Source organism: Dendropsophus ebraccatus, chromosome 5, assembly GCF_027789765.1.
Source record: "Dendropsophus ebraccatus isolate aDenEbr1 chromosome 5, aDenEbr1.pat, whole genome shotgun sequence".
Taxonomy (NCBI): Eukaryota; Metazoa; Chordata; class Amphibia; order Anura; family Hylidae; genus Dendropsophus; species Dendropsophus ebraccatus.
The window spans coordinates 152,655,928-152,680,236 of record NC_091458.1 but is presented as its reverse complement, the minus strand read 5'-3'; the positions used below and the strand labels follow the sequence as shown (position 1 = coordinate 152,680,236).

The window sequence follows — 24,309 nt, the reverse complement described above, 5'->3', positions numbered from 1 at the left end:
GATTTTTAAATAGAAGTCAATTACAAAACTATATACCTTTCTGACACCAGTTGAGTTCCCCTTTAAAATAAAAACAAATCCATTTTAGTCCCCCTGTATGCGACTCAAGAACATGTGAAGGCATCTGGTAGAGAATTCATGTTGGTAAGTTGTAAGAAAGGACAAGCATCTGGAGCCCAGACAGACTATATTTTTAGACATACATATATACACATATCAATATTACAAACGGGATCTATAAAATTGACCTGTCACTTGTTCAAGCTGCCGGCTTGGATCAGTACATGAACAGTAAATGTGTCTGCTGTTACATGGTATGAAAGCCGCCACCTCAGCCCTTCACTGTGCATATCTAAAGCAGATGGCTTGTCTCATTACAGTCCGTCCATCAGAGCTAGAAGATCCTCCCCCTTGCTGGTGCTCTGAACCTGGGTCTCTTCTGGTTGAAACTCGCCAATTATTCGTGAAAGTTCCTTATTTCTATCCTGATCCTGAAAAGAAGATTAGGAATAAAAAGTTAGTTTATCACGAATATTATATTTTACATGCATTTTCAGTGTCACTTGCATTGTCTATATATATGTACAAATATATATACAGCGGTGCCTTGGATTACGAGCATAATTCGTTCCAGGACCGCGCTTGTAATCCAAATCCACTCTTAAACCAAAGCAAATTTTCCCATAAGAAATCATAAAAATGCAGAAAATTGGTTCCACCCCCCAAAACTCATTTTTTATTTTGAACATGTAAAACTAATGAAACATTTACAAACAGCTGAATCTGTGATATTATAAGTTACTGTACAGTATAGCAATCAGCATGTGGAGTATAATGTATAGTAACTGCATAACCCTGATAACACAGCAGCAGCTTGTAGATACAGGATGAAACTGCAGATCCCCATAAGGCAGTAGCGTAGTACAACAGGCTAGAATAGAGAAGCAGGGCTGCTGTCAGAGGTCTGTGTGGTCACATGACATTAATGGGGAAGGGGGGGGGCGTTTAGTGTGGACCAATAACGAAGAGAGAATTACAGAGCTGTGCAGGAGGACAGTGACAGAAATGTGCAGTGTGAATGGCTGAGTATAAGTGCAGGCACATTATAGCAGCAGTGTGTATAGCTGAGCGTTAGTGCAGGCACATTATAACAGCAGTATGTATAGCTGAGCGTTAGTGCAGGCACATTATAACAGCAGTATGTATAGCTGAGTGTAAGTGCAGGCACATTATAGCAGCAGTGTGAATGGCTGAGTATCAGTGCAGGCACATTAAAGCAGCAGTTTGTATAGCTGAGTGTGAGTGCAGGCACATTATAGCAGGAATGGAGAGGATGGGAAACACAAGGGATGACAGAGACTGCAGGGTGCATGGAAAAATGAGCAGGACATATGTGGGCACATAATGCAGCACTCTCTGTCCGGGGAGAGAAAGTTACAACTATTAAGAGATTACCTCCACAGTCCTGTCCCCTGATGCAAGCCCCAGCCTGAAGTGGATCTGCCATGATTTGGAAAGTGAGGGAGACTTCCTGGGTCAGAGTACAGAGCTGTAGACCCCGCTATGCAGACCATGCCCCTCCCCCGCTCGCACTCCCACCCAGTACAGGGAGCTTTTACACCAAAGCAATGCTCTTACATCAAGTTACAATTTTAAAATACCGTGATCTCTTCTTGCAAAATGCTCTTAATCCAAGTTACTCTTAAACCAAGGTACCACTGTATCTCTAAAATCCAGGCAACCAATCACAGGCCATATAAATCATGGCCTCTTAGTAAAGCTTGCCGGACCTGCACCTGATAACTTGGGTGTGAGATGAGGCTACGTCTCCGCCTTGCCGCACTCTTTTCATATTCATCAGGGAAGCAATGGTTACGACTAAGGCTACGTTCACACAGAGCAAAAGGAGCGGATTACGCAAGGAAATATTTCCGCCTGAAATCAACTGACGCTGAATTCCGAGCAGAATATAAGCAGAATGTAAGCAGAATCCCTGCGTATTCTGCTAGGAAAGTGTTCAGCTCGTAATCAGCTCTTGACAAATTCAGCGCGGAATACTCGAGGAATCCGTGCTGAATCCGCATGCATTCAGCGCTGAAATTCAGCGAGTATTTGGTGAGTAAACTAGACTATACCAGAACATATACTAGAATCCTCCTCCCCCCCCTTTTCCCCATTTCCGCGCTGATTCAGCGAGTAATTTCCGCTTGTATTACGCTTGTATTCCGCGCTGAAACAGAAAATCAGAGCCCCATTGATTTGTATAGGCTTCCGCTAGCGGAAGAATGAACATGTTCATTCTTCTGGCGGAAAGCGGATTAGTTCAGTGCGGAAATTCCACTGTGTGAACTGCAGAGCAGAATTTCCATTCAACACAATGGAAATTGGCTCTGCACCTATTTTAACGGCTGAAATTTCAGCGCTGATTCAGCGCAGAAATTCAGCTGCTTTTGCTCAGTGGGAACGAGCCCTAACGTACACCATGGAAAAGGTAAGAATCTGTGCCTTCTCCACAGAATACGCCATAGACACAACGTTATCAAATGTCTCCTAATAATTGCAATATATGATCATCCATGTACGTTAGGTTATAACTTTACTTACGTCACTGGCTTCAATGTTGATAACTTTATAAGTAAACTCTTCCGACCTTGTAAGTGCTGCTTGTCTTGTTACGGGGAGAAAAAAAAACGTGTCAGTAACAGTGTCATACACCATACAGTATATTGTTATTACAGTGATGACAATGCTAGAGATGAGCGCAACTGGAGCATGCTCAAGTCTGATCGTTCAGCATTTGATTGGCTGAAGAAGTTGGATGCAGCCCTAGGGAGTCTGGGAAAACATGGATCTGGCATTTGGCCTGTGGCTGTATCCATGTTTTCCAGGCAACATTAAATAAGAAGTCTGGCAAAAATTTTTATTAAAGTATTGTATTGCCCCTCAAAGTTATACAAATCACCGATATACATTTATTACGGGAAATGCTTATGAAGTGCTTTTTTTCCTGCACTTATTACTGCATCAAGGTTTCACTTCTTGGATAACATGGTGATGTCACTTCCTGGGTAACATGGTGATGTCACTTCCTGGATAACATAGTGATGTCACTTCCTGGATAACATGGCGATGTCACTTCCTGGGTAACATGGTGATGTCACTTCCTGGATAACATGGCGATGTCACTTCCTGGATAACATGGCGATGTCACTTCCTGGGTAACATGGTGATGTCACTTCCCGGATAACATGGTGATGTCACTTCCTGGATAACATGGTGATGTCACTTCCTGGGTAACATGGCAATGTCACTTCCTGGATAACAGGGTGATGTCACATCCTGGATAACATGGTGATGTCACATCCTGGATAACATGGTGATGTCACGACCCGACTCCCAGAGCTGTGCGGGTTGTGGCTTCTGGAGAGGATGATGGCAGGGGGGGACACTGAGGGACACAGGGCAATGTAGGGACACAGCATCCCTCTGCCATCATCCTCTCCAGCAGCCACAGTCCGCACAGCTCTGGGAGTCGGCTTGTGACATCACCATGTTATCCAGGAAGTGACGTCACCATGTTATCCAGGAAGTGACATCAACATGTTATCCAGGAAGTGACGTCACCATGTTATCCAGGAAGTGACGTCACCATGTTATCCAGGAAGTGAAGCCTTGATGCAGTAGTAAGTGCAGGAAAAAAGCACTTGTGTTCTCTCTACAGGTATTGAGCTGTTCAGAAGCTGGATTACAGAGTGTTTGTGTCCCTTTATCTGTTTAGGCCTATGTTCACACTATGTAAGTACCGTAGTGATCACGGCTGTTTTTGATCACGATTGCTATGGTACTTACGTAGTGCTGCCGCAGAGGGAATCCCGTCTGCATTCTATACACATAGTATACACTCCAGCGGGGATTAATAGCGGCGCCGCAAGAAACTGACATGTCAGTTTTCTGCGGTAGCTGTTCACTGAATAACGGCCGCACAAAACCCTGTCAGTTCACACAATGGAGCATGCGGCTCCGGCCGCACGCTCCATTGTGAGCAGTGGGGAATTCGGATGCGCCCGCATCCAAATTCAGCGGCAGTAAAGATCATCCAGCCGGTACTGCAGTACCCGCCGGGATGATCTTCTCTGACACGGCCGGTGTCTCACGCTGTGGGAACATGGCCTTGCAGTGTACACCAAGTAAAACAAGTTAAAAAGGTTACTGTTCACACTCACTCTTCTTCTTCATCGTTCATGAACAGGTTAAGTCGGAAGCTGTGGTCAGTACTAGAGGGCTTCTTTAACTCCAAACCACCTAGAAGCTGGGCAAGGAGATTGAGTTCTTCTTTAGCCAGAGGATTTGGCACTACGTTCTCCTATAGATACCAAAATAAAATGAATTTACGATCACACATGGTAAGAACATTGCAGTCTATACATGGAATACATGTCAAGTTTGCCCCACAACATGGATTTCAAAGCCGCTCCTGGAAAAAAAAGCTTTACCCTATGAACGACAATGTGCAGATTCACATTGTGGATTTTGTGCAGAATCCAGTCTAAAATCTGTGCAGCAATCCTTGTGGAAAATCTCAGTGTGAATGAGGCTTTAGACTCAAAGCCCGCAATGGGTTATTCTGATTTAAACTGGTCCAAAAATTGAAAAAAAAACAAAAACAAACAAACAACCTTGAAAACATCTTTTATAGCAGCCTCTCAGTAGTTCTATTCACTGACATACATTGTTTCTTTTTTTTATTATTTAAAGTGTCTGTCGTTTGAAGCTCTCCCCCTGAAGCTCTCCACGCAGTTTGAAGCTCTCCCCCTGTCTTTATGGTTCAGTTATGGAGAGGGGAGGGGTGGATGGAGATGAGGCACCAAAGCTGGACAACAAAGAGTTAATTTACAGCTACATCATCGGGCTATCTCCTCTGAAGTCAGCACTGACCTCTGAATACCGGCTTTCACACAGCTCCCACTGCGACTAATCTCCCTCCCCCCCCTCCCCTCTCCATAGAACAGACAGGGCCCTGACTGATGTAAACTAGTCGAGTTTTCCTGATAATGAGCAGTGAATGAGAGAGAGGAGGGAGGGTGGGGGGACCTGGGGAAAGTCTTTTTGAATGCAGATAATGCCATATTTGCATAATAAACCCAAATCCAAAGTTTCTTAAAATCACCTGTACTATTTTTTTTTTCAGAAATCAAAAGACTGTGTCACTTTAAGCTACAATTAAACAACCAATTCCGGGTCATGTAATCGCTGTGTCACACTGCATAGATCATACTATGTCCCAGCTAAGCAAAGTAAATGAGTTCACAATGCAATAAAAAAGTGGCCACTACCCGAAAAATAAAAATTAATTGAAGATAGATTTCTTGGCCACTTGATGCAATGCGATCTCATTGACTGACCTTGGCTCCGACACACAGCGATTTTCGGTCATGCGACCCCTGTCACAGCCAAAAATGGACATGTAGCCTATTCCATAATTACTGCTTAGAGCAAATATCTCAGAAGTTATTGATCCTACTGGGTCTCACTGCTGAGGCACGCTGGGATTAGGAGATATAGTGAGGGAGAGACCGCAGCAATGCCACCCACTCCCCGGACGCCCGCTCTGTCCGTCTAGGTCGTCTCATAGGGTCCTATTACACGGAGCGATTTTTAACGATTAACGGCTAACGATAAACGATCGCTAACGAGATTGTTTATCGTTAACCTGAAATCGTTCACCATATTACACAGAACGATAGTAGTTAGTTACAATCGTTACTATGAACGTTATTGCGATCATTACTATGAACGTTATTGCAATTGTTACTACGATCATTTACTCCTTCTGATCCCAGCAAAACAATGAACAATGTGCAATTACACTGAACGATTAGTGATTAACGATTAACAATGATTTTAGGACCCTATTACACGGGACGATTAATGTGCGAAAAATCGTTTTATTGTTCGAATTTAAACAATAATTTAAACTATCATTCTGTGTAATTGCAGGCAACAAATCGAAAAATTGTTAGTATGTCGTTGATCGTTTATTTAGATCTGAACCTAAAACCATTGTTAATCGTTCGCTGTAATTCCACATTCCTTCGCTCAAGTTCACTAATCTTTCAGTGTAATTGCACATTGTCCATTGTTTTGCTGGGGTCAGATGGAGTAAACGATCATAGTTACCATCGCAATAACGACTATTGTTCTGTGTAATATGGTGAACGATTTCAGGTTAACGATAAACAATCTCGTTTGCAATCGTTTATCGTTAATCATTATAAATCGCTTTGTGTAATAGGACGCTTAGGGGACTATTTCACGGCCCGATGGGGGCTTGATAACAACTGTAAACGAGCGCTCGTTTACTGGGCCTATTACACGGCCCGATAATCGTTTAACAAGGGCTGCATGCACATCGTTACCAATGTCCTTGAAGCCCTTGCTTAAACTGCATACATTACCTATCCATGATCCAAGGCTCCTCCTGCTCCGCTTCTCCCCAGGTCCCGCACGCTGCAGCTTCAGAGCGGCCTGTCTTAGCTGACAGGCCGTTCAGCCAATCACTGGCCGTGGCGGTCCCGGCCTGTAATTGGCTGAGCGGCCTGTCAGCTAAGAAAGACCGCTCTGAAGCTGCAGCGTGCGGGACCTGGGGAGAACCAGAGCGCAGGAGGAGCCCTGCAGCATGGATAGGTAATGTATCCACTTTTCAAATCGTCAGCCATGCACAGCTATTACAGGTAGCGATGCGCGGTTGGTGCCCGACAATTATAGGTCCAAACTTATATCACCGATCAGCCGATGATCGTTGTGTTTATTACACGGAGCGTTAATTGGCCGGATAGGGCCGATTCGGCCCATTATCGTTCCGTGTAATAGTACCCTTAGGTTCAGATCTAAATCAACGTCACAAGAATAATTTTTTCGATCGTTGCCTGCAATTACACAGAACGATTATTGTTTAAATTCGATATAACGATTTTTCGCACGATAATCGTCCCGTGTAATAGGGCCCATAGACTTCCATTGATGGACCAAGCGGTAACAAAGACACAGTGGGGAGTGAATGGCATTGCTGCTGCTGTCTCTCCCCGGATGTGTCTCCTGATCACAGCAGCTGTCAATCACTTTTGATGTACCTGATGACATATCAAAAATTATTTTCCTTGACAGGTGCTCCTCAAACATATCCGTCACATACTGTGAACACTTTAGGAGATGATATTACCTTGGTGTGTGACGCAGAGCTTTTTAAGGTTCCAGACATGTGAGTTTCCACAGAGCGGCTTACACTGTACCTGTGGACACATTACAAATTATACGTGATTTATATAACTTGTTCTTGCCCGGTTTTTATGGTCACTTATTTTTCTATAGATTACACATCAATGGATATAACTGCTATGGATACACTTACATATTTGTTCCCAGCTTGAGAACTCTGTCTCCAAAAAGATCGTAAGATCCTTCCCGTAGTGGACTGACATAGTTCCCACCATTCTGAAACTCCATTCTTTTCACCTCCTCGCCTTTACAGTTGAATATCCTGAAGTGGGTAAAATGACAGGTAAATGAATGAGGAGGATAGAAGAGAGCAGGGATAGGGAAGCCTTCAGCTGTCCAGGCATAATGGGAGATGTAGTTTTGCAACAGCTGGAAGGCCAAAAGTTCCTGATCCCTGGAATAGAGGAATGACTGGGTTTGTCCGCTGTCCCTTTCTGGATCTCCCTCTATGACTCATGCTGCGACCATGCACGGTGACCCATTCACAAATCATCCAGCCATGATAACTTATTGGAGAGTAACCGGAATAAAAGATAGATCAGTCAGTGCTCACCTAACTATCCCAGGTACCTCAGTGCCCCATGGAACAGGACCAGATGTTGGGAGAACAAAGCGCCCATTCGAGTTTTGGACTTTGTCTTTTAAGAAAATAGAAACCTAAAAAAACAAGAATGGCAGGAAAAAAATTAACAGAAAACCAAATGCTGAAATACACAAGAGGAGCCTTCACGATAAGGCCATTACACAAAGGACTACAGATGAGCGAACCCGGCGCACACTCAGAATGATCCAAGCCCGAACTCTTTGCGTTTGATTAGTGGTGGCTGAAGAAGTTCGATGCAGACCCAGGTAGTCTGAGAAAACATGGATACAGCCGTAGGTCATAGGTTGTATCCATGTTTTCCAGGCAGCCTTTGGGTCCTATTACAAGGGCCGATGAAGGCCCGATCAATATTATAAACAAGCACCAATCTGCTAGTTTGGCACTTGTTAACCGGGCCTATTAGATGGCCCGATAATTGTTTTGCAAGGGCTTCACAGACATCGTTAGCAATATCCGTGCAGCCCTTGCCCAAACAGTTAAAGGGGTACTCCAGACGGGGGTTATTCTTTGGGTATGGCCGGGGAAGAGGTGTAAATAGAGGCTACCGGTAACTTACCTACCCGCTTCCATCACCGGGTCCCAGATCGCGCCTCCCCTTTCTTCCATCTGGACGACGTTTCATGGTCTGAGTTGCGGCTTGAGACGTAACGTCTCAAGGCAGTCCAGCTATTCAGCGGCGGCCGGCGGCTTCTATTTCCCCCCCTTCCCCGGCTATACCCTAAAAATAACCCCCACCCGGAGTACCCCTTTGATACTTCATCTCTCTACGCTCCTGGTCTTCTCCTGTGCTCTGTATGCGTCCCGGCACCGCGCACTGCAACCTGTCTGAGCAGACAGGCCACTCGGCAAATCACTGTCCGGGACCGCCACGGAGGAGAAGACCATAAGTGTGGAGAGGTGAAGTATTCACTGTTTGGGAAAGCGTCGACCGTAGCGATGCGCACTCGGCAGCGATGATTTTAGGTCCGGGCCTAGACAAACAGTCAGCCAATAATCGTTTCACCAGCTGATTGTTGCCTCTATCACACGGAGGGATAATTGGGTCGATTATGGCTCCATGTAATAGGGCCCCTAGGATTGCATCCAACTTCTTCAGCCACAGTTAATAAAATGCAGAGAGTTTAGGTTTGGAGGAGCATGCTCCAGGTTCGCTCATCTCTACAAATGACAGTTCATAGGGTTTGCAGAACACATTATCACAATAAACCTTATGTATCAGCTGAAAGTGAATACTTACCCTAATATGCATGTCCTGGAAGAAGATCAGCAACGTTTGCCTAATAAGCTGAAACTCACCAGCAGGAAGACAGTTATACATCTGGGGAGAAACAGAACACATGGAAGTCTTAGCTGATGTGAGTACAACGCTCACATAACACACAGTAAGTAATGCCAATACACTGCACAAAATGCCACCGTAAGATGGTTCTGACTATGATACCAACCAAACCTAGAGGCGTTCTTCACCCATAGTAGGTCATGACATATCACTGGTTAGAGAGATGACTTATGCGTCCTTACCCATGTTTACAGTGCAGAAGCTGCAGCACCGTATAACACCTTGTGATACGCCATGATGTAAAACACGATCTGCTAAAATCGGCGCTCGTTTACTGGGTCTATTACACGGCCCGATAATCGTTTAGTAAGGGCTGCAGGGACATCGTTACTTGTCCTTGCAGCCCTTGTTTAAACACCATACACAGCTTCGGTGCGGCCTGTCTGAGCTGACAGACCCCTCAGCCAATCACTGGCCTAGGTGGTCCTGGCCAGTGATTGGCTGAGGGGTCTGTCAGCTCAGACAGGCCGCACCGAAGCTGCTGCAGCGCGCGGGATCAGGTGAAGGAGCGCAGGAGAAGCCCTGCAACATGCTTAGGTAAAGTCTGGTACTTGTGAAATCGTTGGTCGCCCGCCGTGCATCGCTACGGTGCCTGATGGTTATAGGTTTGAACCTAAATAAACGATCAGCCAATGAAACGATCATCGGCTGATCGTTGTCTCTATTCCACAGAACGATAATCGGCCGAATCGGGCCGATTATCGCTCTGTGGAATAGGCTCCTTAGGCTGGGTTCACACTGCACTTCTGCAATCCAATTTTTTTCATGAGTTTTATGCAAAAAATGGATGAATAGGGATGCATTTGTATGCATCCGTTTTGATCCGTTTTTCCATTGACTTCCTGTACAAAAAAACGAAACAAAAAAAAAACTAATCAAAACGCATCCACAAATTCATCCGATTATGCATTATTCACTCACTGAAATCTACCATCTTACATCAATAAGCTGCCGGAAAGTCTCATCAACTTGGTTCAGAATGCTTGGAGAGTCCCGGATAAAGTCTTTGATGGCGTCCATGTGGTTGAAGGTAACTAAGAGGATATCTTTGGGACGAGGGCACAACAGGACTTGGTATTTGAAGGCCATAGTCATCAGATCATAGAGCTGTTTGAATAAAAGCAGAAGACGTCATTGTCAAAGTGAACGGCCCAAGATCAGAAGGTTTTCCGTATCTACTGAAGGTGAAGGCGTTTTCTGCCTACCTTGTCCATACTGGCTTGGTTTAGTCTCATGATAGAGGCGTGGGCCAGGCGGTCAAACACGGTCCTTAGGGCCTTCTTGGAATACACCTCCTGAGGCTTAAAGAGTTCTTCCATAAACTTCTTGTTAAACATGGTGGTGATGATATCATTCATAACTGTAATACAAACAATAGGTTTAAGAAGAATGCTTCTTATAATATGGAGCAACACGACTGTGCAAGTATCCTTCATAATGTACAGTATAAAGATAGCATACAGTATATACAGTATAGAGATAGCACACAGTATATAGATAAAGTACAGTATAGAGATAGCACACAGTATATAATGTACAGTATAAAGATAGCACACAGTATATAATGTACAGTATAAAGATAATGTACAGTACCATTATACAGTATAGAGATACCACACAGTATATAGATAATATACGGTATATAGATAGCACACAGTATATAGATAATGTACAGTATAAAGATACCAGACAGTATAAAATGTACAGTACAGATATACCACATAGTATATAATGTACAGTATAGAGATGGCATACAGTATATAATGTACAGTATAGAGATGGCATACAGTATATAATGTACATTATAGAGATACCACACAGTATATAGATAATGTACAGTATAGAGATAGCACACAGTATATAATGTACAGTATAGAGATACCACACAGTATATAGATAATGTACATATGGATAATGTACATATGGAACTGTATATAGATAATATACGGTATAGAAATACTTAGGAAACACATTATTTTTGTAGGTAACAAACCTGTGAAATAGAAGTAAAAAAAAAGCCACACAGATAGTATAAAGGGGTATTTCTCTAAAAATGTACATTTAATATGTGGCTGCCCAGAAGCAGAACATAACAAACCGCCTATTCTTACCTCTCTCTGCTCTGCCGGTGTCCATTTAGACTGTTCTATTCTAGAGGTGGGATGTATGAAACACTGCTCACCTCAGCCAGGGATCGATGTGATTGGTCTGTTAGGGTGCGTGCACACTACGGAATTGCCGCATATAACCCGCGGCGTATTCCGTCGCTCGCCTCCGCACGCGGCGGCGCGCATTTCCGTCCGTGCCATAGACACTATTCTATGCACGGGCGGATTCCGCGTCCCGCCAAAAGAATTGACATGTCAATTCTTTCGACGGAACGCGGAATCCGCCCGTGCACAGAACAGTGTCTATGTCACCGGCGGAAAAGCGCGCCGCCGCGTGCGGGGACGAGCGACGGAATACGCCGCGGGTTATACGCGGCAATTCCGTAGTGTGCACGCAGCCTTACTACAGATGGACCAATCACAGTGTAAAATAACAAGAATGGCCGACTTCTGCTATGATCTCCTCCACTGTGTATGGGAGGAGATCAGAGCCGAAAGAGAAGAGCAGTCATATGGCAAAGTACAGTAAAATACACACACACACACACACACACACACAGACACAAATTAACTACTTTCCAACCTGGTCGTTGCTCCTGTCCCCTGCTGGTGTACCTAAAAGTCTCCCAGTACCTTGTTTCTGTACCAATAGTCACCACTGTGACTGTACCTAATAGTCATCCCTGTTACTGTACCTAATAGTCGCTCCTGTTGCTGTACCTGATAGTGTCCTCTGTTGCTATACCTTATAGTCTCCCCCTGTCTCATGTTGCTGTACCCGATAGTCATCTCTGTCCTCTGTTGCTATAACTAATAGTCTCCCCTATTGCTGGACCTGATAGTCGCCCCTGTCCCCTGTTGCTGTACCTAGTAGTCGCCCCTGCTCCCTGTTACTGTTCCTAATAATCTCACATGATTGTCCATGTTGTCACCATATGCAAAATTTGATATCATTTCTGCTAAACTTTTAAGACGTATAACATCTTATCAAAAGACCTTTACTAAATAATGCAGACAAAGAGTAGGCATATTCTAAGAGTGAATTACTACCCCACTTTGTTGTGTGATTATCTTTGATATAAGCAAAAAAAATAATATTTTATGACATTTTAGAGTTTTACACAAAAAGGGTAAATGTATATCCCAAAATTACACTAATATAATGTACATTTTGTCAAGAAAAAAAAATCACTTGGAGAAGTTATAGTTTTACAAAGTTATTGGCTAATAAAACAAAACATTGGTTTATGCAGGAAGGCAACGATCGGCTGACATCATGCATGTCAGGCTGATCGTTGCCTTTCTGCACGAGCTATTACACTAAACGATTATCAACCAGAACGGCCAGTAATCAGGCACATAAGGCTGATAATCGCTTCATAACTTTTGATATGTTGCTGCCCATGGTGAGACTAACAATTCATTCCATACTTATTATACTAGGTTTTGAGCTCCTGCTTTCTGCTGAAGACACAAAAATCTGTGTGTGAGCTTTTCTCTCTCTGTCTCCCCTCCTCCCCCCTCCCTTCTAAGATGACTAATGTAAACAAGTCCCTGGCAGGCAGCATCTGCAACATTGTAGCTTCTTTGTAATGCTGAGAGGGCAATTCACAGTAAGTTCATTAGCAACTTGACCTCAGATTAACCCTCCCAGCATTACAAAGAAGCTACCATGTTGCAGATACAGCCTGCCAGGGACTTGTTTGAGCACAACCTTCTTAACACTTGGCTGAGAAATAAAAAGTGAGAATTAAGTCTGGCAACCACCATCAGCTCCAGGAAAGGCACAGTGCACTATGAATCCCTAACAGTGTCAGTAGCAGCAAATGAAGCTTACAGATTCCCATTAAACGGAAAAAGAAATTACCATGCATGGAAGTAACACATATGGGGAGATTTATCAAACATGGTGTAAAGTGAAACTGGCTCAGTTGCCCCTAGCAACCAATCAGATCCCACCTCTCATTTTCCAAAGAGTCTGTGAGGAATGAATGGTGGAATCTGATTGGTTGCTAGGGGCAACTGAGCCTGTGTCACTTTACGCCATGTTGGATAAATCTCCCCCAATATGTTGCTGCAGGGAGCGGATACAGAAGACGGCCCAAACTGCTGACATGATTACATAGCTGTGTGAGCAGTGAGGCTATCTATACCTATGTTATAGCTGTAACCACCTTAACCCTTTGAGGACCAGGCCCAAAATGACCCAGTGGACCGCGCCAGTATTCATTTTTGTATTTTCATTTTTTCCTCCTCCCCTTCTAAGAGCTCTAGCACTTTCAGTTTTCTATCTACAAGCCATGTGGGGGCTTGTTTGTTACAGGAATAGTTGTACTGTGTAATGGCGTCTTTCATTTTACCATAACATGTATGACGGAATCCCAAATATATTATTTATGAAGATATAAATAGGTGAAATCGTAAAAAAAGAATGCAATATGGTAACGTTTGGGGGGTTCCTGTGTCTACGTAATGCACTGTATGGTAAAAGCGACATGATACCATTATTCTATAGGTCAGTCCGAACACAACCATATGCAGGTTACACAGATTTTCTAATGTTATATATTTTTTTTTTATCCTTTTTTTTCACAATTAATTATTAATAAAATGGGCCTATTGTGACGCTTATAAAACGGTTTTATTTTTTCACCTACGGGGCTGTATGGGGCACCATTTTTTGCGCCTTGATCTCTAGTTTTTATTAATACCATGTTTGGGTAGATCGGATGTTGTGATCACTTTTTATAATTTTTAAAAAAAATATAATGTAACAAAAAAAATAAAAAATAAAAATCGTCAACCCTGGCACTTTCCCCCCCCCCCCCCTCTATTTGTTTACGCCGTTCGCAAAGACGATTGTTATATTTTAATAGATCGGACAATTACGCGCGCTACGATATATTATATGTTTAATTATATATATACACATATGTTTTATTTATATTATGGGATGGGGGGTGATTTTAATCTTTATTGGGGGAGGGGCTTTGGGGTATTTTTAAAAACATTTTAACATTTTTTTTTTTTTACACATTATAAGTCCCCCTGGGGGGCTTTTACATGCAATCATCAAACTGCATACACTGTACAATGCTATGCCATAGGCACAGCATTAGTCAGTGTTATAGTCGGTCTGCTGATTGAGCCTGCCTGTGGCGCGATCGCTGCAGCCTGTCATTAACAGTGAGGGTCCAGCTGCTCACTGCAGCCCATCCCCACCTGCTATGAAGCGTGCTCCACATCTCCTTAGAGACCCAGGACACACAGTTACGTCATGGGTCGTCTGGCGACGGACTTCCATGACGTAACTGTACGTCAAGGGTTGTCTAGGGGTTGAAAAAAAAAAAAAAAGCTTTTTATTGCCACTGTGAAGTGTCAGAGGCGTGGCCAGGTTACTTCAGTGTCCTGGCCACGCCTTTATGACACTTTACTGTAGCAATAAGAAGCATTTTTTAGGTGATTACTATACAATAGCTATGGATAGACTTAGGGCCCTATTCCACCGGACGATTATCGTTCAGATTATCGTTAAATCGTTCGAATCTAAACGATAATCGTTCGGTTGAAATGCAGTAATGATTAACGACCGAACGAGAAATCGTTGATCGCTTTATAAGACTTGGACCTATTTTTATCGTTGCTCGTTCGCAAAACGTTCGCATTGAATAAGACATTGTTCGGTCGTTCGCAATAGATACGAACGCAATAGCGAAGAAATACGGAAGAAGAAACGATCGCAATTACGATCATAAGTAACGATTATCGTTCCATGGAAATGAGTGAACGTTTTCAGGTCTTTAGCAATAGCGGTCGTTTGAGATCGTTAATCGTTAACGATTATGCTAACGATAATCGTCCGGTGGAATAGGGCCCTTACTTCTCACATAGCTATGTAACAACGTAAACAGTTTCCCTTTCAGGCGCACACACCGTCGTTTTTATTGAACGGCCGTCATTTAATGGCAAATAACGGGCGATATTTTGTCGTTGTCTTAATACGAATATTGGCCGTTATTTGGCGTTAAATGGAAACAAAAACAGCCGTCATTTTGACGGTGTGTGAACAGAGGCTGACTCTGCACTACTTTCATCTTTCAGCTGATCTAGAGTTGAATTCACACATGGCAGGTTTATTGTGGACGTTTCTGTAACCGTCCCGTACAGGATTGCCAACCGGCCAGACGTTCCTGGAAAAATAGGGGAACCTGTTCCCGTAGTCTATGGGAGAATTTAGCAGGTCATATTGGCTGGAAGTATCATCATTTTACAGCTGAGACTGAAGGCCACTGATTGTTTTATACCAGTATTTGGAGCGATAGCACGTATACCGCATCTTTATACTGTTATGATGGTTTTCAGTTCCAAAAAAGCATGCATCAAAATCCGCCATGTGTGAATCCGGCCTTACTGTACATCAGCTAGCAGGTCCTTGGCTTGTAGCACAATGTGAAATCCCAGTCCTATTGCACTAACATTACTAGCTATAGTGACAGGGAAGCACTGAAAGCAAAACACTTAGATCAGGGGTAGGGAACCTTGGCCCTCCAGCTTTTGTGAAACTACAACTCCCATCATGCCTGTACAGCCAAAGCTAAAGCTTTGGCTGTCTAGGCATGAAGGGAATTGTAGTTTTGCAAAAGCCAAGGTTCCCCATCACTGACCTAGAGCAAAAAGCAGAAGCGATAAGCCAAAAGGAGAGAGGAGCCATGTTGTCTACAGCGCCCCGTACCTCGTTTTCTTTCCTGATCTGTCCAGTCATCTATATGGTGGTAGGTCAGAGAAAAGAAAAGGGCAGATCAAAAGATGGAGACACTCTCATGTTTATATATGTATTCTTCTGTGAATAAAGATAAGAGACATGGAGATTATCAAGACTTTTCAGCAGTAAGAAACAAAGCAGACCAGGGCCGGACTAGGGCTTTCCTCCAGGGGGGGGGGGTAGGTAAAGTGGGTAAAGGTTTAGGCCCCAATGCAGAGGTTTGCCCCTGTCCCTAATAAAGACACATTTTATATATATATATATATATATATATATATATATATATATATATATATATATATATATATATATATACACACACACAACCGTTCAAAAGTTTGGGGTCACATTGAAATGTCCTTATTTTTGAAGGAGAAGCACTGTACTTTTCAATGAAGATAACTTTAAACTAGTCCTAACTTTAAACAAATACACTCTATACATTGCTAATGTGGTAAATGACTATTCTAGCTGCAAATGTCTGGTTTTTGGTGCAATATCTACATAGGTGTATAGAGGCCCATTTCCAGAAACTATCACTCCAGTGTTCTAATGGTACAATGTGTTTGCTCATTGGCTCAGAAGGCTAATTGATGATTAGAAAACCCTTGTGCAATCATGTTCACACATCTGAAAACAGTCTAGCTCGTTACAGAAGCTACAAAACTGACCTTCCTTTGAGCAGATTGTGTTGAGCAGATTTGTGGGGTCAATTAAACGCTCAAAATGGCCAGAAAAAGAGAACTTTCATCTGAAACTCGACAGTCTATTCTTGTTCTTAGAAATGAAGGCTATTCCATGCGAGAAATTGAAGATTTCCTACGACGGTGTGTACTACTCCCTTCAGAGGACAGGACAAACAGGCTCTAACCAGATTAGAAAAAGTGGGATCCCGCATTGCACAACTAAGCAAGAAGATAAGCACATTAGAGTCTCTAGTTTGAGAAACAGACGCCTCACAGGTCCCCAACTGGCATCTTCATTAAATAGTACCCGCAAAACACCAGTGTCACCATCTACAGTGAAGAGGCGGCTGCGGGACATTCTGCTTCAGGGCAGAGTGGCAAAGAAAAAGCCATATCTGAGACTGGCCAATAAAAGAAAAAGATTAAGATGGGCAAAAGAACACAGAGATTGGACAGAGAAAGACTGGAAAAAAGTGTTGTGGACGGATGAATCCAAGTTTGAGGTGTTTGGATCACAAAGAAGAAGGTTTGTGAGACGCAGAAGAAATGAGAAGATGCTGGAAGAATGCCTGACGCCATCTGTTATACATGGTGGAGGTCATGTGATGGTCTGGGGTTGGTGCTGGTAAGGTGGGAGATTTGTACAGGGTAAAAGGGATTGTGAATAAGGAAGGCTATCACTCTGCACCGCCATGCCATACCCAGTGGGCAGCGCCTGATTGGAGCCAATTTCATCCTACAACAGGACAATGACCCTAAACACCTCCAAATTGTTCAAGAACTATTTCCAGCAGAAGCGGCAGCTGGTATTCTATCATAGGTAATGGAGTGGCCAGCGCAGTCACCAGATCACCACCCCATTGAGCTGTTGTGGGAGCAGCTGGACCGTATGGTACGCCAGAAGTGCCCATCCAACCAATCCAACTTGTGGGAGCTGCTTCCAGAAGTGTGGGGGGCAATTTCTCCAGCTTACCTCAACAGATTAACAGCTAGAATGCCAAAAGTGTGCAATGCTGGAATTGCTGCAAAAGAAGGATTCTATGACGGAAGCAAAGTGTGATGTTATTTCACATACAAATCATTATTTCTAACCTTGTCAATGTCTTGACTCTATTTTCTATTCATATCACAATGTATGGTGGTAAATAAGTGTGACTTTTCATGGAAAATACAAAATTGTTTGGGTGACCCCAAACTTTTGAACGGTAGTGTGTGTGTATATATATATATATATATATATATATATATATATATACATAGACCATAGATGGGGGGGGGGGCAAGCCTTTGCATTGACCATATGGATGCGTAATATATATATATTTTGTTCATGGGGTGATAAGCTGCTGCCGGAGGTGAGGCAGAAGTAGCGGGTAGGTAGGTACAGGCCCCTGTAGACTTATGGACCTGTGCGGGCCTGGAGCTGTAATGACTATCTTGTCCTTGCCATAGGTGTAAGTAGTCAAACCAATCTATAAAATAAAGAGTTAAAAAATGTATTGTTAACCCTTGCTAGTGATGGGCATAAGCAGATACTAAATTGAGAGAAAGGGATAAACACGCAGCTCTTATCTCCTCTGCTCCTGTCAGTGCAGTCTCTTGTTTATGACTTTTCGGACCTCTAACCTGGTGTAATATCTTTGCTCCTGTCAGTACTGCAGCACAGACCTCCACATACTGCTGAGCATTATCAACCTTAAAAGAGGTGAGGACCCCTGCAGCTACACTACTGCTTTCCCCCAAAGAATCAATGCATTGGTTTTGGGAGATTAGTAGTTTTGCATTTATTTGTCAAAGGAAGAAAAGGGGAAAGGCCAAACCTCTCTATGACTGGTCATCTACGGCCGCGGTTACATCCCCACAAGCTCTGGAGGCCCCCATACACATAAGGGAGACCCCCATACACATAAGGAAGACCCCCATACACATAAGGAAGGGAGGTGCTGGTCCTAGAGGTGGGACCTGCTTATAGGGAGCACTTATGCCCCATCCTTTGTGCTTTAGGGACACAAGTTTTTATCTGTCAGGGTCTGAGTGTCCCGACCGCAACTGATCTGAGAACGGGCAGGGACAGAAGCCGGACGAGGTGCTTAAGTTTTTGCATACTAGCACATACTTAATAAAAAGTCACACCTGATGAGCAACATTTGTGCAAATCCGCATATTATTTCTTTTTCTCAGTATTTTTTTTAACCAAACAAGACAGGACAAAATTAAAATCGCAAAGATTTGCGCAGTTTCTGTGTTATCATCCCATTCCTGGGACTAATGGAAATACTACTATGAGTGAACACCGCCATAATAAGATTAAAGGGAATCTGTCACTAGGTTTATTCCACCTTAAATGAGGGCAGCATAAACTAGTGACAGAAATGCAGAACAGATCGGTGTATTATTTACATTGTTCTGTTCGGCCGTTCTCCTAATATGCAGGAGAATAGTATTCTTGCCACACCCCTCCCCCCGCCCTCCAGCTGCTGATTGACAGCTGCTGCCTATACACAGCATGGATAGATAACTGCCAATCAGCAGCTGGTGGGCGGAGTTTTCTGCTGTTCATGAATATTCAGGACTACTGAGCTCATGCACATAATGGAAAGGACTACTTATTGTCCATGTTATTCAGGAGGAGATCTCTGGATCAGCTGCACAGAACAATGTCAGTGATATATCACTCTGTTGAGCTTCTCTGTCACTAGTTCATGCTACCCTGAGATAAGACGGTATAATCCTACAAACAGAGTCTCTTTAAACTTGCTTATAACACTAGCCAGAACGATGAGACTGTATGCTGTCACAAATATTTTTCACTTGAAAGTAGGGCTGGGCGATTAATCGAACTAATTCGATTAATTCGCCCAGAATTTTAGAATCGATTAGATTTTTTGTTAAAATCGTAAATTCGATTTTCACAAAAAATCATTGCGGGTGAGGCGGGGTGGGCATTGCGGTACATTGTAGAGCGGCCGGCGTGGTATAGTGTGGGGCGGGCAGTTCAGAGAGGAGCGGTGTGGGCACGCAGCGTGATAGAGTGTCGGGCGGCCGGCCGAACAGTCCGGAGAGGAGCAGTGTGCGGCCGGCGGGTGGACAGTCTCAAGAGATGCGGCGGGCGGCCTCCAGGAACTGCTGCCCCCGCCCCTTACACACAGCGTCCCACTCCCCGGTCTCTGGAGGAGGCAGCAGGGACTGCAGGGTGATCGCTGAGGGTCCTGGAGCTGTACAGCTGGATCAGATCTCGCTGTACAGCTCCAGTAATCACCTATTCTGCAGTCCCTGGTGCCTCCTCCAGAGACTGGGGACCTGCATGTGCACTCCTGCCCCAGTCCCCATCAGTCACCCAGCTGCCTCAGTCACCCCCAGTCTGCCCTAGTCACAGGGGGGAGCACTGTTACCCTGGGAAGCAATACAGTTGTTGTCTCAAACGTCTTTAATATAGTATCTATAGTATCTGACGCTGCGAGAAAAAATTTCAGTTTATTTAAAAAAAAAAAATTGAGATTTTATTTTTATTGCCATATTGCCCAGCCCTACTTGGAAGAAGGAAATGGAACCAAAAGTCACAATTTTTTGAGCAAACAAACTATTGTGCAAACATCAGCAACTTTTTGACACAAAAACCCATGACTGCACTACTGGTAAATTTCTGGTCACATGATGCTGGACTGGGAGAGGATGACTAAGGGCACGCTTCTCCCAGGGTCACACACACTTCTCCCAGGGTCACACACACTTCTCCCAGCTCTATCTTGTGAACTAGGACATTAGAAAGTTATTTATAAATGAGATGTAATTTCTAAAACATGTGACGGTAACAAAGGTTTTACTGCGGCTCCTTCTAATAGAATATGACTTGAGCCCCCCCCCCCCCTGTATAACACGGCTACACGCAGTCGCTCCTGTTGTTTGTTTAGAAAGATGCCGGATTCCATAGCAGCTCTATACGCATGATGCTCATGTAACAGGGAAGCAGGGATCCGTGCAGATCCGTGCCGTCAGTTTCCCTGTAACTTCACGTTTTTCAAAAGGAAATCTAACACAGACAGATACTCATAGGACATGTATCTTGTTTGTCCGTATAATAGAGCAAGGCTTCTAGTTCACCATATATAAAGGAGGCTCCTCCTGACCTAGAAGTAGCAGTAAGATGGGCCACAACAGACTAGAGACCACATCTGTTGGAAGTTTGTTCCAAGCATCTACTACTCTTTCTGTAAAGTAATTTAAAGATTTCAATAATGTTCCCCCTTTCCTATCGGGCTCCACAAATCAGTGGGGGGGGGGGCTCCACACATCAGAGGCAGCAGGGGGGGGGGGGGGGGGGGCTCCACACATCAGTGGGGGGGGGGGGGGCTCCACACATCAGTGACAGCAGGGGGGGGGGGGGGGCTCCGCACATCAGTGACAGCAGGGGGGGGGCTCCGCACATCAGTGACAGCAGGGGGGGGGGGGGGGGCTCCGCACATCAGTGACAGCAGGGGGGGGGCTCCGCACATCAGTGACAGCAGGGGGGGGGCTCCGCACATCAGTGACAGCAGGGGGGGGGCTCCGCACATCAGTGACAGCAGGGGGGGGGGGCTCCGCACATCAGTGGCAGCAGGGGGGGGGGCTCCACACATCAGCGGCAGCAGGGGGGCTCTGCAGTTTTCCCCTTGCTCATTTAAATTGCAGAGTTTCAAAAATAATGTCCCCTGTGGCCTAAAAGCCGACAATGAAGACATCCTTGTTTTCCGCATAGTTCAGCAGCATCTCCCATTGAAGCCAACGAGGCCAATGGGAATTGTTCAGTGTTGAACAAAGATGCCTCCTAGGCGACCTGGTAACCATGGCGCCCAACACAGCTCAACACTAACAGCCTGCGCCAAGCAGTATCACAGACACCATGACTGGCCCCCCCATGGATTCTGTCAGCTGTAATTCCCCTTACATTCTGCTGACACTGTTAGGTCAGGGAGATACATGGGGGGAGATTTATCAAACATGGTGTAAAGTGACACTGGCAACCAATCAGATTCCACCTTTTATTTTCCAAAGAGTCTGTGAGAAATGAAAGGTGGAATCTGATTGGTTGTAGGGGCGACTGAGCTAGTTTCACTTTACACCATGTTTGATAAATCTCCCCCATTGTACCTTTCATATATCTGCGCTTCCAGAACGTGGACACTTTCCTTCTACTGTGTAAAGTGTCAAAGAGGCGTTCCCAAGCCCCTCAACTGCTAGAGTCTGAAATGCCTCCTCGTTCCCCCGCCCATCCCTACCCTTCAGCTGTCAATCTTCTTTGACATTTTTCACACTTACACTGCACAGACAGGTCTATTCTAATTATTAGGGTTAGTGTATGGAACATGGGAGGTATCCAGGGTAATGTGACCACCGTCTCTGCCCGCATGCCCATCTGCACAGATGTCACCGTGACAGGTATGATTTAAAGGGGGGTTCCATTCTGGTAAAATAAATGCTGAATCCTCCCCCCTCCCAGAGACTGACAATTCGTTCCATACTTCCCTAAGGGCCCTTTTACACAGAAAGATTATCTGCCAAAGATTTGAAGCCAAAACCAGAAACAGACTATAAACAGAGATCAGGTCATACAGGAAAGCCTGAGATTTCTCCTCTTTTCAAATCCAGTCCTGGCTTTGGCTTCAAATCTTTGGCAGATAATCTGTCAGATAATCTTTCTGTGTAAAAGGGCCCTAAACTGTTCACTCTGCCCCCTTTCTGATCGCCCTCCTCTCTTCCAGAGGCTGGATGGCTGTCTCTGCACTCTGTAATGCCAGGAGGAATAATCTGAGGTCAAGTTGCTGGTGACCTCACTGTAATTAACTCTCCCGGCAATACAGAGGGCAGAGATAGACAGGCAGGGACACTGTTTACATCAGCAGTCTCCAAAGGGAGGGGGAGAGTGAACCGCTCTTATACAGTTTTCTGTGTCTTTGTCAGAAAGCAGCAACTCAGAACTGGGGGAAGGAGACAGATAAAGTAATAACAAGAATAGAGTTAAAGGAGAAGTTCTGTGATATTCTAAAAATAGAAATGGGCTGGGGGTGTGGAAAAATAATAAGGGCCAGTTCACACTGAGCAAGATCGTCAGAATTCCGCGGCGGAGATTTCCGCCGTGCTCAGTGTGCTGCTGTAAGTGAATGGAGAGGGTGCGCGCTCGTCCGCTGCCGCCGATCTCCGCTCAAGGAGCTAAGAATTCCGACGATCTTGCTCAGTGTGAACTGGCCCTCACTTACCCGTCCTTGTGCCTCCGTAGCGCCATTCCAGGGCCAGTGTCCTGGAGCTCCTCCAGCTGCAACATCACGTCCCTGGGTGGGTGACTGCCCGCTCAGCCAATCAGTGACTGGGGCAGGACTGGTCTGGGGCAAGAATTCCAAATCTTTATTGCAGGGGGCGTGGCCACGCGGACAGACAGCGAAATTCCGCGGACATTATCCACGAGAATTCCTCAGTATGAACCCACCCTAAAAGCAAATCCCCATAGAAAGGGAAATAATAACCACTTCCTGCAGGACATACAGCAGCTGATAAGTAGTGGAAGACTTGAGTTGTTTTTTTTATAGAAGTAAATTACATATCTCTGTCACTTTCTGACACCCTTTGATTGGAAAAAAAAAATGTCTTTTTCTTTTTTGCTGAATTACCCCTTTAAGCCTGTGGCATGCTGGGAGTTGTAGTCCAGGATGACTGGGGGCAGATAACATTAGATATAGACCTTATGGATGATGGTAACAGTAAGGACAGAGGAGGTGGTGGGGTCATCTATAGAGGAAGCCATAGTGTCCATCATACAGGAGAGTAAAGCGGAGCAGCCATGACACCCGACCACCCGACCACCATGACCCCCGACCACTCACCCTTCTTGGCCTTGTCCGGGGGGATGTTCTGGGCTCGGAGCCGCTGGTCCAGTATATACAGCATCTCCCCTCCCAGGTTGATGAAGAGAAGCGGCAGGGTGCGGAGGGACATTGCCGGGGACGGACACCGGGGGGGGGGGAGCCCCGGGATGTGGCTGCAGACGTAGAGATAGCGGCCCGGAGAACGCTGGAGGACAGTGAGGACACCGGCCCCGCTTGTCAGACCTCCCCGGTGTCGCAGGCCTCAGACGCCGCCGCTCGGTTGCTAGGTTTCCGGCTCAGCCAATCACAGAGCGCCTTGCTAATTCTGCGGCTCTTAAAGGGGCTTGCTCCCCTTGGCCGACGTAAAATGTCGTCATGGCGATCAGCTTAGAACTAATAAGACATCACATTATCCATATTACACGTCGCTGCCTGACAGACACTACAGCAGAGCTGCGCTATTAATTTAATATATGAATACAATAAAGTCTTCCTTTACGGCTTTGGCTGTCCAGGCATCATGGGAGTTGTAGTTTTGCAACAGTTGGAGAGCCTACCCCTACTTTAGGGCCCTATTCCACGGGACGATTATCGTTCGCATAATCGTTAACGATAAACGATCCAAACGACGGCTATTACAAAAGACCTGAAATCGTTCACCCATTTACATGAAAAGATAATGGTTCCTTATGACCGTTC

General features: G+C 44.8%; 1 protein-coding gene across 2 annotated transcripts; it reads right to left on the bottom strand.

Moving 5' to 3' along the window:
- Positions 1–170: 170 nt before the first annotated feature.
- On the bottom strand, positions 171–23,926 carry OSCP1 (organic solute carrier partner 1). Of its 2 annotated transcripts, XM_069972652.1 has the most exons (11): positions 23,629–23,926; positions 16,059–16,088; positions 10,424–10,578; positions 10,158–10,325; positions 9,117–9,197; positions 7,829–7,932; positions 7,409–7,537; positions 7,220–7,289; positions 4,224–4,363; positions 2,605–2,668; positions 171–491 (listed from the first exon to the last, which is right to left on the bottom strand). In XM_069972652.1, the coding sequence occupies exons 1-11, from the start codon at positions 23,738–23,740 to the stop codon at positions 375–377; spliced, it is 1,170 nt and encodes a 389-aa protein (XP_069828753.1). In that variant the 5' UTR covers positions 23,741–23,926; the 3' UTR covers positions 171–374. The 2 variants fall into 2 exon arrangements, with proteins under 2 accessions (XP_069828753.1, XP_069828754.1); XM_069972653.1 differs by lacking the exon at positions 16,059–16,088 and having other exon boundaries at positions 23,629–23,924.
- Positions 23,927–24,309: the final 383 nt, after the last annotated feature.